This window comes from Bos mutus, chromosome 1 (assembly GCF_027580195.1).
Source record: "Bos mutus isolate GX-2022 chromosome 1, NWIPB_WYAK_1.1, whole genome shotgun sequence".
NCBI classification, from domain to species: Eukaryota; Metazoa; Chordata; class Mammalia; order Artiodactyla; family Bovidae; genus Bos; species Bos mutus.
In genome coordinates this window covers 67,391,142-67,409,865 of record NC_091617.1, presented here as the reverse complement: position 1 = coordinate 67,409,865, position 18,724 = coordinate 67,391,142, and the positions used below count along the sequence as shown (strand labels likewise).

At 36.0% G+C, this 18,724-nt stretch overlaps 1 protein-coding gene across 4 annotated transcripts in view; it reads left to right on the top strand.

Moving 5' to 3' along the window:
- CCDC14 (coiled-coil domain containing 14) overlaps positions 1 to 15,676 on the top strand; it is a 39,081-nt gene extending 23,405 nt beyond the window's left edge. For all 4 annotated transcript variants that reach the window (XM_070370276.1, XM_070370267.1, XM_070370286.1 and 1 more), the window contains 4 exons: positions 2,938 to 3,020; positions 9,385 to 9,603; positions 9,676 to 9,808; positions 14,026 to 15,676. In XM_070370276.1, the coding sequence (XP_070226377.1) occupies positions 2,938 to 3,020; positions 9,385 to 9,603; positions 9,676 to 9,808; positions 14,026 to 14,947 (1,357 nt within the window). In that variant the 3' untranslated portion in view covers positions 14,948 to 15,676. The remainder of the gene's footprint in view (positions 1 to 2,937; positions 3,021 to 9,384; positions 9,604 to 9,675; positions 9,809 to 14,025) is intronic.
- Positions 15,677 to 18,724: the final 3,048 nt, after the last annotated feature.

Here is an 18,724-nt window from a genome sequence, read left to right as displayed (position 1 = left end):
TTTAGGAGCTAATTTATAAGCCACTTTAGAAAATAAAACTTAGTTTATTGGTCACTGCTTGTTTTTAATTTTTTTAAAAGGTATTAGTTTTATGTCTAACCTAATTCTTCGGACTTGGCACCAACATTTCTTGGCTGTGTCCTTAGAGGACAAAGATTATATATCATGCTACTGCCACCGTTTACCTGACCTTCCAAAAATGAAATTATCGAAAAATGAAGAATTTGTCAGATATGCTTTTTATCTCATATGGAAATATGAGATTTCCAGCAGAAGTAGGATTTTTTGTGTCTCTTTGTTAATCTTTGTTTGGAAAGAATCATCCATAATCTCTGTTATAAATAAGAATTGGAATGCATAGGCTCATTCAAAAGTGTTTTTCAGCATTTTCAATCAAAAACGGGGTTTTTTTTTTCTTTTTTGGACATTTTGAAACTTCCTATTCCTTTTTAGCCAGAAAACTGATCTTTCAGGACTTTCTTGGTGTTTATTGCCATCTTGTGGCATTAAAAAAAATGGCTAGCTGCATTGTTTGTTTGGCGTTTGGGTCTGGACAATGTTTATGTGAGACTCCTGACACAGGTCCCTACCCGTAAAATATCTGTAATGACCCATTCATTGTGACCTTGTGGCACATTCCAGAATTTCCTGGATGAAGGCTGTGGGGGGTTCCAGTTAAGCTAGTGAGTGCCGTAATATTTAAAGGGCAAGTTAGAACTCATGACCATTTCCTGATTTTAAACTAAAATACAAGACCATTATGTACCCACGAGGAACAAAGAAATGAAATGGAACTGGGGAGGAACTGGGGTGTGGCATTCAGGCTTTGGCCTGATAATTTGACACATGATAACATAATCCTCCCAGATGGAAGTTACTAGAGGAAGAATAGATTGTTATTTCATTTTATTTTTTAGTTAGAAAATGTAGTGGGAGAACTAGTGAGTTAAGATTTAGACCCTCTGGAGACATGTATGGTATGAGTGGAACCCACAAACAAGATTCAGGATAGAAATGTAAGCTTGGGAGTTATTCACTGACCACATTTTTATTGAGCATTTGCTACAGATCTGGCCCTGTGTAGGTACTGGAGACAATAATGATTAAAAGCAAGTGGTTTGGTATCAGCGTGTAAGTGTTCAATTCACTAAGAACATACAGAGTGTGAACACAACCAAGGGTGCATTGCTGGGGAATAACAGCTTCTTAAGCAGAGAACACAGAAGGAGAAGCCTGTGAAAGAAACCTGAGAAGGAGCAAGTAGGGACTCCTACCAAATGAGATATTTCATTTCCTTATCCTGTCACCAACAAAAAGTGTTATTTCCTTTGAGAATGAAGTAGCAACCTACCCCAGTATTCTTGCCTGGGAAATCCCATAGACAAGAAGCTTGGCAGGCTACTGTCCATGTGGTCACAAAAGAGTCAGAGAGAGACACACACACACACAACTAAGTCCATGGGATCACAAAGAGTCAGAGAGAGACACACACACACAACTAAGTCCATGGGATCACAAAGAGTCAGAGAGAGACACACACACACAACTAAGTCCATGGGATCACAAAGAGTCAGAGAGACACACACACACACAACTAAGTCCATGGGATCACAAAGAGTCAGAGAGACACACACACACACAACTAAAGATCCTGCAACTAAGACCTGGTGCAGCCAAATAAATATATATGTATATATTTTACAGTGTTGTTTCCTTTTATTTTTGTGAATCCTATGGTCATAAAATATCTCCTGTTTTAAATTTGTATTTCTTCATACTAGTGTGGCTGAGAATTTTTCATATGCTTATCAGCCTCTTCTGTTTCTTTTGTGAATTGCCCATTCTTATCATTGGTCATGTTTTCTTTCCCTACTTACTGATTTGTAGGAGCTCTTCAATGTTACAGCCCCTTTGTCTGTTATATGTGTAGCAGATATTTTCTTCCAGACTAATTCTAGAACAAGTTTCAGTTTTGATGTGGTTAAATCCTTTACTTTTTTCCTTGATGATTGCTAGATTTTGAGTATTGCTTAGGAATGCCTTTCCCACTTAAGATTATGTAGATTGCCACCTAAAACTTGTTAAGTTTTGTTTGTTTGTTGTTATATTTTATGTTTAGCTCTTTAATCCAACCTGAATGAATATATACAAATGATGTGAGGTAGGATCTATCGTTTTAGATTTCATAACAGTGATACTTTAGCACAGAATATTTCCAGATAATAATTCTCAAAAGGTATTAGAGATTTTTTTTTTTTAATGTTAACTTCTTAGAAGTAAACACTTGCAGTTCCTTTTGTATGTTCCTATTTGCGAAGCAGCTATATATTATGAAGTTCATTGTGAGGTAGAGGTGGTGCTTATTGGCATTCTCTTTACTTAAATAAAGCCATTAACCTTTAGATCTATTAAAGAAATTAGTAGCAGCATAAGTTTTTGTTTCCCAGTTTTTACACTGCGTGACAAACCAAGCAGTTAGTTGTCTGATAGCAGCTGGTCCTTGTAGGAATTCTGGTTCATAATTACAACAGATCTTTTAAAAGTAGATAATCACTACAGTAATGAAAATACTTCCTGAGAAGGAAGACAGAAGAAAATAGCAAGAGGAGATAGAAATGAAAGAAATAGAAAAACAAGGAAATCACTGAAGAGATAAGAGAACAAAAAAGGGAAGAGGAAAAATAAGTTAACCTTTTTCTGTTGAAGGGGGGTTTTATGCCATCCTGGGCAATCTTAAAAATTATCTCAGGTCTTAAAATAATAGCAGTAGTGTGGTTTTGTTTGTTTGGTTTTTGTCTTATGTTTAGGGACAAGATGGACTTCTGCTCTCCTAGTAGGTGCCACTGTTTATGTTCTCTATTTTAATAGGCTGTCACATGTACACTCTAAAATGAGCTTGGGATTCTTGCATTCATGTTTCTTCATTATTTCATTTAGGCAATTGAGAATTTTGAACCAGCAACTTAGAGAACGAGAAAAAACTCAAAAGGCATCTGGTTCTCTGGAATGCAGCCTTGAATGTAGGTAAAAGAATTGTGAGGACTGATTGTGAACTCTTTATGGCTCTGAAAATGTTGATAAAGAATTGAACTTTCTTAATTACTTTGTCTTAAGTGGACTATTTGTCAAAAAAGTAGGAATGATACTCATTAAAATTTAAAATAGTATAGAAACACAAAAATAAAAGATTTGTGCTATTCCCGATAATTCAATCCTATTTTTTTTTAAAAGTCTGTATTTCCTTTCACATATCTCCTGTTCATTTATAATTGATTTATTTCATAAATGCCTACTGAATATCTACTATTAACAGATGAGTCCTAGTAGAACTACATATGTATTTTTCTTTTGTAAAAATGAGATTGCACACTCCTGCAGCTTGCATTTATTCACTTATTATGTAGTGGATATTTTTCTCTATCAAAATACATAAATATTATTTTTTCTTATTAAAACTAAGTATATATTCTGTTTATGTAGTTCTGTTGTAATGTATTTAAAGTCCTCTGCTGATAGATATCTAGATACTTTCCCTGTTTTCCTAGTACAGATAATCCTCCAGTGAAAACCCTTGTACATGTCTTTGTGCCCATGTGTGACTGTTTTTGTAGATTATAGCCATAGAATTGCTGAGTCAGAGTATTACTGTTTCAGTTTTGACTGATGTTGCCAGATTGTCCTTATGGCTCATAGAGCTTAAAGTAATAGAAAAGAAAAAAAAAAAAAACAGTAACTAGAGGAAAAGACAGGGATTTCTTTTTGTATTCTTGGGAACTTTTCCTAAGCCCAACAAAAACTCACATGCTACAAAGGAAAGATTGGTAAAGCATGTCCCAGAAATCTTTTTCATTTCATGTACAGCAGAATTATAAATAACATTTTATCTTTATTATTATTTTTACACCCTCTCCAACATTTGTTTGTAGATTTTTTGGCAATGGCCATTCTGACTGGTGTGAGGTAATATTTCATTGTAGTTTTGATTTGCATTTCTCTAATAATGAGCGATATTGAGCATCTTTTCATGTGTTTGTTAGCCATCTGTATATCTTCTTTGGAGAAATGTCTGTTTAGGTCTTTTCCCCACTTTTTGATTGGGTTGTTTGTTTTTCTGGCACTCAGTTGTATGAGCTGCTTGTATATTTTGGAAATTAATCCTTTGTCAGTTGTTTCATTTGCTATTATTTTCTCCCATTGTGAGGATTGTCTTTTCCCCTTGCTTATAGTTTCCTTTGCTGTGCAAAAGCTTTTAAGTTTAATCAGGTCATACTTGTTTTCTTTTGTTTTTATTTCCATTACTCTAGGAGGTGGGTCATAGAGGATCTTGCTTTGATTTATGTCATCATATGTTCTGCTTGTGTTTTCCTCTAAGAATTTTATAAGTCTCTGGTCTTAATTTAGGTCTTTAATCCATTTTGAGTTTGTCTTTGTGTATGGTCTTTGTCTTTGTGTTAGGAAGTGTTCTAATTTCATTCTTTTACATGTAGCTGGCCAGTTTTCCCAGCACCATTTATTGAAGAGGCTGTCTTTGCCCCATTGTATATTCTTGCCTCCTTTGTCAAAAATAAGGTACCCATAGGTGCATGGGTTTATTTCTGGGCTTTCTATCTTGTTCCATTGGTCTATATTTCTGTTTTGTGCCAGTACCATACTGTCTTGATGACTGTAGCTTTGTAGTTTAATTTTGAAGTCAGGAAGGTTGATTCCTCCAGCTCCACTCTTCTTTCTCAACACTTCTTTGGCCATTCAGGGTCTTTTGTGTTTCCATATGAATTGTGAAATTTTGTGTTCTAGTTTCATGAAAAATGCCATTGGTAATTTGTTGCTGCTGCTGCTAAGTTGCTTCAGTCGTGTCCGACTCTGTGTAACCCCATAGACTGCAGCCCACCAGGCTCCCCCGTCCCTGGAATTTTCCAGGCAAGAGTACTGGAGTGGGTTGCCATTGCCTTCTCTGCGTTATTTGTTAGGGATCACATTGAATCTGTAGATTGCATTTGGGAGTATAGTCATTTTCACAGTATTGATTCTTCCTATCCAGGAACATGGGTAATATATCCATCTGTTTATACTGTCTTTATTTCATCAGTCTTATAATTTTCTGTGTACAGTTCTTTTGTCTCCTTAGGTAAGTTTATTCCTAGATATTTAATTCTGTTGCGGTGGTGAATGGGATTGATTTCTTAATTTCTATTTCTGAATTTTCATTGTTAGTATATGGAAATGCAAGTGATTTCTGTGTATTGATTTTGTATCCTGCAACTTTGCTAAATTCACCAATTAGCTCTAACAATTTTTTGATACTGTCTTTGTGGTTTTCTATGTACAGTATCATGTCATCTGCAAACAGTGAGAGCTTTACTTCTTCTTTTCCAATTTGGATTCCTTACTTCTTCTTTTCTAATCTGGATTCCTTTTATTTCTTTTTCTTCTCTGATTGCTGTAGACTTCCAGAACTATGTTGAATAATAGTGGTGAAAGTGGACACCCTTGTCTTGTTCCTGATCTTAGGGGGAATGCTTTCAGTTTTTCACCATTGAGAATGATGTTTGCTGTAGGCTTATCATATATGGCCTTTCCTATGTTGAGGTAGGTTCCTTCTATGCCCATTTTTTGAAGAATTTTAATTGTAAATGGGTACTGAATTTTGTCAAATTTGTCAAAAGCAAAAATAGATGCTTTTTTGTATCTATTGAGATTATCATATGGTTTTTATCTTTCAGTTTGTTAATATGGTGTATCACATTAATTGATTTGCATATATTGAAGAATCCTTGCATTCCTGGAATAAACCCAACTTGATGATGGTGTATGAGCTTCTTGATGTGTTGCTGAATTTTGTTTGCTAAGATTTTGTTGAGGATTTTTGCATCTATGTTCATCAGTGATATTGGCCTGTAGTTTTCTTTTTTTGTGTTGTCTTTGTCTGGTTTTAGTATCAGGGTGATGGTGGCCTCGGCAAATAAATTTGAAAGTGTTCTTTCCTCTGCAATTTTTTGAAAGAGTTTTAGAAGGATAGGCATTAGCTCTTCTCTGAATGTTTGATGGAATTCTCCTGTGAAGCCATCTGGTCCTGGGCTTTTGTTTTTTGGGAGGTTTTTTTATCACAGCTTCAATTTCACTGCTTGTATTTGGGTCATTCATAATTTCTATATCTTCCCTTGGAAGATTGAACTTTTCTAAGAATCTGTCCGTTTCTTCCAGTTTACTCATTTTATTGCCAAATAGTTGTTCATAATCGTCTCTTATGCTGCTGCTAAGTCGCTTCAGTTGTGTCTGACTCTGTGCGACCCCATAGACGGCAGCCCGCCAGGCTCCCCCGTCCCTGGGATTCTCCAGGCAAGAACACTGGAGTGAGTTGTCATTTCCTTCTCCAATGCATGAAAGTGAAAAGTGACAGTGAAGTCGCTGAGTCTTGTCCAACTCTTAGCGACCCCATGGACTTCGGCCCACCAGGCTCCTCCGTCCATGGGATTTTCCAGGCAAGAGTGCTGGAGTGGGGTGCCATTGCCTTCTCTGAATAGTCTCTTATAATCCTTTGTATTTCTGCATTGTCTGATGTAATCTCTCCTTTTTCATTTCTAATTTTGTTGATTTGATTCTTCTCTCTTTTTTTCTTGGTAAGTCTGGCTAAAGATTTGTCGATTTTGTTTATCTTCTCAAAAGAACCAGCTTTTAGTTTTATTAATCTTTACTATTGTTTCTTTCATTTCTTTTTCATTTATTTCTGCTCGAATCTTTACGATTTTTTTCCTTCTACTAATTTTGGGGGTTTTTTGTTCTTCTTTTCCAGTTGTTTTAGGTGTAAAGTTAGGTTGTCTATCTGATGTTAATTCTTGTTTCTTGAGGTAGGATTGTATTGCTATAATCTTTCCTCTTAGGACTGCTTTTGCTGCATCCCATAGGTTTTGACTTGTTGTTTTCACTGTCATTTGTTTCTAGAAATTTTTTGATTTCCCTTTTGCTTTCTTCAGTAACCTGTTGATTATTTAGAAACATGTTCTTTAATCTCCATGTGTTTGTGTTTCTTACAGTTTTTTTTTCTTGTAATTGATATCTACTCTCATAGCATTGTGATCAGAGAAGATGCTTGATACAATTTCAATTTTCTTAAATTTACTGAGGTTTGATTTGTGACCCAAGATGTGGTCTACCGTGGAGAATGTTCCATGTGCACTTGAGAAGAACGTGCATTCTTCTGCACTTGGATGGAATGTCCTGAAGATATCAATGAGATCCATCTCATCTAATGTATCATTTAAGACTTGTGTTTCCTTATTAATTTTCTGTTTTGATGATCTGTACATTGGTGTGAGTGGAGTGTTAAAGTCTCCTACTGTTATTGTGTTACTGTTAATTTCTCATTTTATGTCTGTTAGTGTTTGTCTTATGTATTGAGGTACTCCTATGTTGGGTGCATAGATATTTACAATTGTTAAGTCTTCCTCTTGGATTGATCCCTTGATCATTATGTAATCTTGTATCATGTAATCATTATCTCTTGTAATCTTCTTTATTTTAAGGTCTATTTTGTCTGATATGAGGATTGCTACTCCAGCTTTCTTTTGCTTCCTGTTTGTATAGAATATATTTTTCCCTCCTCTTACTTTCAGTCTGTATGTGTCTTTAGATATGAAGTGGGTTTCTTGAAGACAGCATATATATGGGTCTTTGTATCCATTCAGCCAGTCTGTGTCTTTTGGTTGGAGCATTTAATCCATTTACATTTAAAGTAATTATTGATATATATATTCCTGTTGCCATTTTCTTAATTGTTTGGGGTTGATTTTGTAGATCTTTTTCTTCTCTTGTATTTCTTGACTATATAAGTCAGTTTAACATTTGTTGTAAAGCTGGTTTGGTGGTACTAAATTCTTACTTTTGCTTGTCTGAAAAGCTTTTTATTTCTCCATCAATTTTGAATGAGATCCTTGCAGGGTACAATAAATTGGTTGTAGATTTTTCCCATTCAGTACTTTAACTCTGTCCTGCCATTCCCTTCTGACCTGCAGAGTTTCTGCTGAAAGATCAGCTGTTAAGTGTGTGGGGTTTCCTTTGTCTGTTACTTGTTGCTTCTCCCTTGCTGCTTTTAATATTCTTTCTTTGTGTTTAGTCTTTGTTAGTTTGATTAGTATGTGTCTTGGTGTGTTTCTCCTTGGGTTTATCCTGTATGGGACCCTTTGTGCCTCTTGGACTTAATTGACTATTTCCTTTACCATGTTGGGGAAATTTTCAACTATAATCTCTTCAAAAATTTTCTCATACACTTTCTTTTTGTCTTCTTCTGGGACTCCTGTAATTTGAATGTTGGTGCATTTTATATGGTCCCAGAGGTCTCTGAGACTGTCCTCAGTTCTTTTCATTCTTTTTGCTTTATTCTGCTCTTCAGAAGTTATTTCCACCATTTTATCTTCTAGCTCACTGATTTGTTCTTCTGCTTCAGATATTCTGCTATTGATTCCTTCTAGAGTATTTTTAATTTCAGTAATTGTGTTGTTTGTCTCTGTATGTTTATTCTTTAATTCTTCTAGGTCTTTGTTAATCGATTCTTCCATTTTCTCCATTTTGTTTTCAAGGTTTTTTATCATCTTTACTATCATTATTCTGAATTCTTTTTCAGGTAGTTTGCCTGTTTCCTCTTCATTTATTTGGACTTCTGTGTTTCTAGTTTGTCCCTTTGTTTATGTAGTATTCCTCTGCCTTTTCATTTTTTTTTTTAACTTATTGTGTTTGAGGTCTCCTTTTCTCAGGCTTTAAGGTTGAATTCTTTCTTCCTTTTGGTTTCTGCCCTCCTAAAGTTGGTCCAGTGGTTTGTGTAAGCTTCGTATAGGGTGGGATTTGTGCTGAGTTTTTGTTTGTTTGTTTGTTTGTTTGTTTGTTTTTCCTCTCATGGGCAAGGGTGAGTGAGGTGGTAATCCTGTTTGCTGATGATTGGGTTTGTATTTTTGCTTTGTTTGTTGTTTAGAGATGTCCTGCACAGGGTGCTACTGGTGGTTGGGTGATGCCGGGTCTTGTATTCAAGTGGTCTCCTTTGTGTGAGTTCTCACTATTTGATACCCCTTAGGGTTAGTTCTCTGGTAGTCTGCGGTCTTGGAGTCAGTCCTCCCACTCCAGAGGCTCAGGGCTTGATCTAGTCAGTCACCAGCGCATCTGCCTCCTCCCCCACGGGGTGCACCTCCAGCCACAGAGACTTTGGATTGGGGAATGAGAGCGGCCCTGTGGTAAAGAACTGCTCCTGGGTGACGAAGCAGAGCTGCACGCAGTAGTTCAGTTTAAATTTTGAGTTGCATCTTCCAGCAGAAGCTTCCTCACCTGACAGGACACCTCGCCCCCAGGTTTGTACTTTTTAATTGAGGTAATAATTATTTGTTCAATTTTGTCTTACAGTGTCTTCTCTTCAATCATTGAACAAGTCACTGCAAAATCAATTACAGGAGTCATTAAAGAGCCAGGAATTACTGCAGAGTAAAAATGAAGAGCTCTTAAAAGTGATAGAAAATCAGAAAGATGAAAACAAAAAATTTGCTGGTATATTTAAAGAGAAAGATCAAACTTTACTTGAAAATAAACAGCAATTTGACATTGAGACAACAAGAATGAAAATTGGTATGTGTTTGAACTGTAGTCACAGTCACTTTTTAAAAGGTAATACTGAAACTGAAACTTTTGTTGTTTTAGAATTGGAGGAAGCCTTAGTCAATATGAAAAGCTCCCGGTTTAAGTTAGAAGCTGCTGAAAAGGAAAATCAGATATTGGGAATAACATTACGCCAGCGTGATGCTGAGGTGACTCGACTGAGAGAATTAACCAGGTGATGTTGACATTATTTGAATAACTTATGCCTTTTGTTAGATATATTTATAAACTTCAAAATAATTTCAGACCTGCCTTCTTAACCTTATCCTTTTCTCAGTGTTTTTGCTAATTTCTAAGGATATTTTTCTTCTGTTCCAGTTAAATTTCAAACGTGGCTAAATTCCTTTTTAAACCATGTGATTCCTGGCAAAGGAGTCTGATGAGGAACCGAAGACTTGTTTAGCAAATGGTTAAGAACTCTCTGAAGCCAGAGACACCTGAGTGGAATTCCAGCTCTATCATTTATTAGCTGTATGACTTTGAGCAAGATAGTTAACCTTTCTAAACCTTAGTTATAAAGTGGGGGCATGATTAGGGTTGATAAGAGGGCTAAGAAATCATTCATGAAAAGCACTTAGCACAGTAAGCCCTCATTCATAGGATCTTGGGTAAGTTATTTAGCCTCTTTGAACCTTATTCATTGCATTAGTAAAGGGATTTGATAATAATTTCTAAGATTCCTTTGTTCCTTAACATGTCTTAAATAAATAGAACCACCTCACTCAATTTTTATATGATGTTCTTTTATAAAGTTCAGTTTTCTCTTGAGGTGGTTGACAAAAATTGGATTTTCAACTGATTTTTTTCAGTCCTAGAGAAGTCAGTTATTTTAGGCCTGAATTATATATCATCAGATCTGACCATGCTTTTGACTGATCCTGGAAAGTCATAGTTCTAAATATAAAGCAATCCTGAATATAAAACAATCTTCTTTGTATTTCAAATGAAAAGACCCGTTTTGAATTATACACTTTTTCCCCACTTTGAGTTATAATTTTTAGAGAATAAATGATATATAGATACATGGTGGTGGTTTAGTCACTAAATTGTATCTGACTCTTGCAGTCCTGGCAGGACTGTAGCCTGCCAGGCTTCTCTATCCTTGGGATTTCCCAGGCAAGAATACTGGAATGGGTAGTATTTCCTTCTCCAGGGGATCTACCTGACCCAGAGATCAAACCCACATCTCCTACATTACAGATGGATTCTTTTACTGCTGAGCTACCAGGGAAGCCTATATATATATAAAGAATATTTATTAGTTTTGTAAATACATTTGAAATGACTTTATATAAGCTATGTTAATATAGAAATATTGCTTCCCCCCACATTCATATTTCACAGAATAATTTCACTCAAACTTTTTTTGAACAGTGAGAAAAGCAAAATGTACTTCTTGTATCCATGTAGTGTTAGTGTTAATTAGGCTCTAGTCAGAGTTTCTGGAATATTGGGTTATACCACTCTTTTTCCAAGTTAATTATGAGGATGCCCCTTCTTATGAAAGTCTTTATAAGGCCTCTAAAGAAAAGCATCTTCTCTTTTCTGAAGAGTAATTTAGGGTAAAAACTTTGTTATCTTTATTTATGGTAAAAGAAGTTAATCATAAAAAAACCACATATTTTATGATTTTATTTCTAAGAAATGTCCAGAAAAATGCTAAGATTTACTCAGACCAGATTGCCTTTTAAATTTAAGAGCAAAACAGACAAAGAATACTCTTTGAGCTTAGTTGTCAAAATTCACCCACATTGGTGACTTGTAATGTGTTTGGTGTTACTCTAGGCAATTCAATTAATTAGGAATATCCCTAGTACTATAGGTGGGCTACTGTGACAATTTACATTTTACTTCTGACATTAGAGCATAAGTCAACAACACTTGACAATACAGATAAATCTTCATGTTCGCCTACTCCATCTCTTTTTCCTATAGCCATGTAACCTCAGTCAGATATGTGTGTGTGTATTTTTTTTTTTTTTTTTTTGCATGTGTTAAATAGTCTCAGAGATTTGACAAAAATTTTAAATGCCTTTCTCAGACTACTGGGGAGGGATAATGGAGCTAGAAGTTTCACATACAAGTGCTAAACAAATTTCCTAAACCATTTCTTCTCCAACTTTGAATAGTTTTGAAATACATCTTTATTATTATTTTTAGATTTTACTAGAATGCGTGTTATAATACCATTAAAATGTGAGGAAAATTAATATATTTTTCAGTAAATAAGTAGTAAATATTCTTCTGATAGTTTCTAAGAGCACTCATACAAGTGCTGATATTTATTTAAATTAGTATAGTTTTATAAATAGCCAAGAAAGGACTTTACATTTTTATGAAAATACACCAGTTTTCCAAGCATTAAAAATCATTGTGTTTAGCTGAGTCTCATGTAATAGAAACACAGATATATCTACTTGGTAGCTATTTAGGTGCTTGTATTGCTTCCTTTAAAATTTTGGGATAGTTTTATCTCTATTTACAGAGATTTTTCTTTTAATTTCAAAGACAGTTGTAAGTCACATTTGTTTACACATGAGAAACTTAATGATTGCATTTAATTTCCAGAGATTAAACTCTTATTACATGTCCCTTTTTGTATTGTGAATTTTGTACAGAGCAAAGATAATATTTCTAATTAAGTCTGAAAAGGAACTTCAACATAAGGATTTCTTTTCTAAAAATAAATGAAAATAAAAATGTCAGTATGCTGTCTGGTTCAATTAACTAGTGGTCATTACTCATTACAGCACTTCTTTAAAGATGGTTTCTAAAGCATGCTTTTTATCTTTTAATAGTAGCTCGTTAGCTTCTTGAAAGAGGTACGAAAAAAGTGGCTGGAGCCATTGCCATTTAAAGGGCAATCAGAACTCAAGACATAGCATGTTTAAGATGACAGTGTATGCCAGGTTGGGAAAGAATGTTTTTTTCCTTTTGTAGGAAAAGAATCACTCATTCTATATCCAAAGATATTAATATAATCACTGCTAACTGTTTGATACAGAGATTTCCCTTTATTATTTTATTTGGACATGTATAACTTTTTCCAAAAATAGTATTGTTACTGTGTTGCGTATGGCCTACTCTTTTAAATTTAACCTTGTATAATGAACATTTTCCTATCAATAAATATTCTTTACAAATGACTATAAAAAATGGCTATGATGTAGTAAGACTGTAATATACCTGAATCAGTCCACAGTATTTGAAGATAAAGATATTAAGTTCATCAATTTTCTGTTATAAATTGCATCTTTGTAAATATATCTTTGGGTGCAGCCTGTTGGTGAATATCAGTAGGTTAAATTCCTAGAAGTGCAACTTGGTGGGTCTAAAGGTGTGGGATATGAAAATATTAAGATTTCTGATATAATGCTATTTTGCTAGGGGAGTGTACACTCCCACTTTGCCTCTCCAAGCCTTTTTAACAATGGATATTCTTATTTTCCTATGTTAGCTTGATAGGCCAAAAAAAATCGTATTTAAAAAATTTTAATTTCTCTGATAAAAGTCAAACTTTAAAACATACTTACTGACTCATTGTAATCTTTTAAAATTACCTGTTAATGTTCTTTGTATCTTTTTTTTAAATTGGTGTGTTTCTTTTTCTTATCTATATTTAAGAATATATATGATTCCATTCAAATAGACTAAGGTCTTGGTATAAAATGGTTTTAAGAGGACTACTAATAAAAGCTGTCACCAGATGGAAACTGTGCTAAGCACTTTACCCTTATGTTTTATTATTTTATCTTATTTAATGTTCATTCTAAATGTGAAGTAGTTATCTTCATTTTGCAGTTGAGGAACTTGAGATTCAGAAAGGTTGAACAGCTTGCTCAAGATCACAGCTAGCAATAGTGCTAGGATATGAATCAGTTTCTGTCTGACTTCAGACCCTGTGTGGTTTTCCTTATATCGCACTTTCCCTGGAGTCTAGCTGTCAGTTATACCTAAGTATACTGGATAATTAAATTATGTCTAACTATCCTTTTTTTCGCCAGTATTGTTCCAATATCCTTTCCATATATGTTTTGAATGTAGAGTAATAGTTACTAACACAATCCACTAACAAATGGGTAGTATATTTACCATTTTGCAGTGTTGCTCAAGAATAAAGCATCTCTACCTTAAGAGAAAATTTTTTCTAAGCCTCCATTTTTAGATATAATAGTATTAGATTTGATGCAGACTAAGATCTTTTATCAATTGTTACTTTAATTTACTCTTTGCAGAGCATATTCTGTGATTTTGTGCTTTTAGTTGCTTTTTTCCATATTAAGAACCAGGTGCTTGCCTGAGATACTTTCTTTTAAAGATGAGAGGAATATGTAAGTAAATGAAACAAATGGGTAAAAAGAAATAATTAGTGTACTAAATTCTTCTTAACAGAACTTTACAGAGCAGTATGGCAAAGCTTCTCTCAGATCTTAGTATGGACACTGCTCGCTACAAGCCTGGGAATAATCTTACCAAATCACTTCTGAACATTTATGAAAAGCAACATCAACATGACCCAATCTCTGCTCACACTTCCATAATGAGCTACCTAAGTAAGTTAGAACCAGATCACACTCTTATTACACATCCAGAGCCTGTTTCTACAATTGACAGTGAGGAAAACATGGTGCCAGATAGACCTTATGAAAATGTTCTGCCCTCCAAAGGCCCTCAGCATAGTAATACCAGGAGCATGGAGGAGGTATCAGCCCCTGGAATTGTTCCTGCCCTTTCAAAACGGGAGTCTGATGAGGAAAGTGAAATTACAACCTTAGTAGAAGATGAGCATAATTTGGATAAAACAATTTACATTCCATTTGCTAGAAGCACTCCTAAAAAGAAATCACCCCTGTCTAAGAGATTATCCCCCCAGGCCCAGATCAGTGTAGCTCTACCACAACCAGTCAGTGGACTTGTTGCTGAAAAAGAAAAGAAACTGTGTGCACCTGGAGTTTGTTCCTCTTGCCAAAAGGAAGATGCACCTGACAAACTTCGCAGAACAGCTGATCTGGAGGACAAGCAGCTCCTCAAGAAAATAAAGGAAGCCATTTGCAAGATCCCTCCTGCCCCTGAGGAGGAATCGGCGGCCTGTCACGGCCCCTCCGCTTGTCAGAACAGCAACGTTCAGGTGAAAAGCAGTGCAGTCTCTGACGGTAGCTTTTTAAACTCTGAGTTAACTTCTGACTGGAGCATCTCTTCTCTCTCCACGTTCACGTCTCGTGATGAGCAAGACTTCCGGAACGGCCTTGCAGCACTGGATGCCAACATTGCCAGACTCCAGAAGTCCTTAAGGACTGGTCTTCTGCAGAAGTAAGCTCAGAAGAAAGGAAAAGTTGTTTTTAAGAATGGAACTTGGCTACATTGAATGTATATTTTAAATTTCTTTAGAGAAAAGTTTTATATTATGTGTGAAATAAATTGTATGAATAATACATTTATCATTGGAATATATTGACACTAGAGCTTATAAAAACAAGTCATCTTAAGAAACTGACATATGTTAAGAGAAGAAAGGTTGTGTGTTACTAGAAAAATGCTGTATTATAAATAAAATTTAGTATTATTAGAGTTTATTCTTACTCTGCTGGGCTAAGAATACAGGTTGGAAGGAATTTCTGGTTGTTGTAAAGGATAATGGGAAGGGAGTCTCCGGGTACAATTTACTGTATTAAAACTAGAGTTTTTTTTTCTCTTTCAGGATTCCTGTTTGTTTTTTAATGGCATTGTGTTTTAATGTGTGATGTTCTGTGCTATACAGGCTGGTGTTGTTGCTCAGACATATACACATTTATTTTAAGAGAAAAAGTGCCAGTATCTCCATTTTAAAAAAAACAAACGTTGATTGGTCTTAAAAAATACAGACAACATCCTAAGTTAGCATATGGTTTCTTAACACTTTAGCACTTTTATTTATTTTTGTCACAGATACATTGAAGATCATTAAAAGGTAAAGTCAGACTAATAAAAAAAATGCTAAGATAGGTTTTGGTTTTGTAAATTTGTTTTTTTAAATAAATAAGTGTTTATTTGCTTTTTGTCATTATATTTGAACATGATGGATTTTATAAATCTTGTACTGATTGTACTTCTGCCTTTCTGGGCCGATTTTTTTCCCCCCAGCACTTTAGCTGAGAGCATTCTCTATTCTGTAAATGGTATGGGTTAGGCTGATCTCTGCTTCTCTAAACTAGCACTTTCTAACTATTTGGTGTCATCTCCTTCCATGTAAATAGCACAGTTTAACTCTCAGAAAGCTGCATATTGTGCTGTGACTGATACTTCATACAAGTCGCCTGCCTGGTGTCATTTTATTTGGTGCTTGGGCAGGCTTTAGCATAGAGTGTTCTGCTGGTCCCAGAACCACCTCCTGCTGTTTTTAAGTGTTGGGGCTACAACTTCTAGAGACCCAGATAGAGTCTCTTTAACATGTTCAGATTTTATAGAAAGAGATTTCTTAGGCCTAAATATTAAATGAATTTTAAGCTGTTTTCGCAGAATTGTCTGTTGTTTATAATTTCTTCTGCTGCTGCTGCTGCTGCTGCTAAGTCAAGTCAGTCGTGTCCGACTCTGTGCGACCCCATAGACGGCAACCCACCAGGCTTCTCCGTCCCTGGGATTCTCCAGGCAAGATCACTGAAGTGGGTTGCCATTTCCTTCTCAATTTCTTCTAGTATTCATAAATTAATTCCTTAGTTTATGTGGAGGTAGTAGATCACAAGCCTTGAACACGTAAGTTGAGAAATACAGTTCAGAAATACAAAATAGTAAAGCAAGGAAGGAAATTGTGTCATATGTCTACACCTAAATATTCAGTTGTTATGCATATGCAGAAGTAAATTCTTAAAATTATCATGGGATTTTCAAGAAGATTGTCCTCTTTTACCCTTAATATAAGATGGGTATCTTTACATGCAAAGAAAACCTTTTAATATTTATGGGTTCAGTTAACTAAGATTAATAATTTGATTGGATAACAAATGAGACTGGAATGTCCCCAAGGGACCTTTACGAGGCGCTTACTGTTTATTTGGTAAAAGACACATACATGTCACAAAAACATGAAAGAATTTGGTTAAACTTTAAGATGGAATATGATCCTAGCAAAACTGAGGGAATAGACAATGACTTTCATAGAAATTTAAAATAGAAAGAAGCCCCAGTATGGTAGCAAGCAAGTATGAGCTATGCTCGGTCATGTCTAACTCTTTGCAACCCCGTGGACTATAGCCTGCCAGGCTCCTCTGTCCATGGGATTTTCCCAGAAAGAATACAGGAGTGGGTTGCCATCTCTTCCTCTAAGGAATCTTCCTGACACAGGGATCAAACCCATGTCTCCTGCATTGTAGGTGGATTCTACCACTGAGCCACTCAGTTCAGTTCAGTTACTCAGTCATGTCCTACTCTTTGGGACCCCATGAACTGCAGCACGCCAAGCCTCCCTGTCCATCACCAACTCCTGGAGTCCACCCAAACCCATGTGCATTGAGTCGGTGATGCCATCCAACCATCTCCTCCTCTGTCGTCCCCTTCTCCTCCTCCCCCTAATCCCTCCCAGCATCAGGGTCTTTTCCACTGAGTTAGTTCTTCACATCAGATGGCCAAAGTATTGGAGTTTTGCTTCAACATCAGTCCTTCCAATGAACACCCAGGACTGATCTTTAGGATGGACTGGTTGAATCTCCTTGCAGTTCAAGGAACTCAAGAGTCTTCACCAACACCACAGTTTAAAGCATCAGTTCTTTGGCACTCAGCTTTCTTTATAGTCCAACTCTCAACATCCATACATGACCACTGGAAAAACCATAGCCTTGACTAAACGGACCTTTGTTGACAAAGTAAAGTCTCTGCTTTTTAATATGCTGTCTCAGTTGGTCATAACTTTCCTTCCAAGGAGTGTCTTTAATTTCATGGCTGCAGTCACCATCTGCAGTGATTTTGGAGCCCCCCCAAAATAAAGTCTGACACTGTTTCCCCATCTATTTGCCAAGAAGTGATGGGATCGGATGCATTGATCTTAGTTTTCTGAAATGATGAGCATTAAGCCAACTTTTTCACTCTCCTCTTTCACTTTCATCAAGAGGCTCTTTAGTTCTTCACTTTCTGCCATAAGGGTGGTGTCATCTGCATATCTGAGGTTATTGATATTTCTCCCAGCAATCTTGATTCCAGCTTGTGCTTCTTCCAGCCCAGCATTTCCCATGATGTACTCTGCATATAAGTTAAATAAGCAGGATGACAATATACAGCCTTGACGTACTCCTTTTCCTATTTGGAACCAGTCTGTTGTTCCATGTCCAGTTCTAACTTGCTTCCTGACCTGCATACAGGTTTCTCAAGAGGCAGGTCAGGTGGTTTGGTATTTCCATCTCCTTCAGAATTTTCCACAGTTTATTGTGATCCACACAGTGAAAGGCTTTGGCATAGTCAATAAAGCAGAAATAGATGTTGTTCTGGAACTATCTTGCTTTTTGGATGATCCAGCGGATGTTGGCAAATTGATCTCTGGTTCCTCTGCCTTTTCTAAAACCAGCTTGAACATCTGGAAGTTCACGGCTTGGAGAATTTTGAGCATTACTTTACTAGCGTGTGAGATGAGTGCAATTGTGTGGTAGTTTGAGCATTCTTTGGCATTGCCTTTCTTTGGGATTAGAATGAAAACTGACCTTTTCCAGTCCTGTGGCCACTGCTGAGTTTTCCAAATTTGCTGGCATATTGAGTGCAGCACTTTCACAGCATCATTTTTTAGGACTTTAAATAGCTCAACTGGAATTTCATCACCTCCACTAGGTTTATTCATAGTGATGCTTCCTAAGGCCCACTTGACTTCCCATTCCAGGATGTCTGGCTCTAGGTCAGTGATCACACCATCGTGATTTTCTGGGTTGTGATGTTTTTTGTACAGTTCTGTGTATTCTTGCCACCTCTTCTTAATATCTTCTGCTTCTGTTAGGTCCATACCATTTCTGTCCTTTATTGAGCCCATCTTTGCATGAAACGTTCCCTTGGTATCTAATTTTCTTGAAGAGATCTCTAGTCTTTCCCATTCTCTTGTTTTCCTCTGTTTGTTTGCACTGATTGCTGAGGAACACTT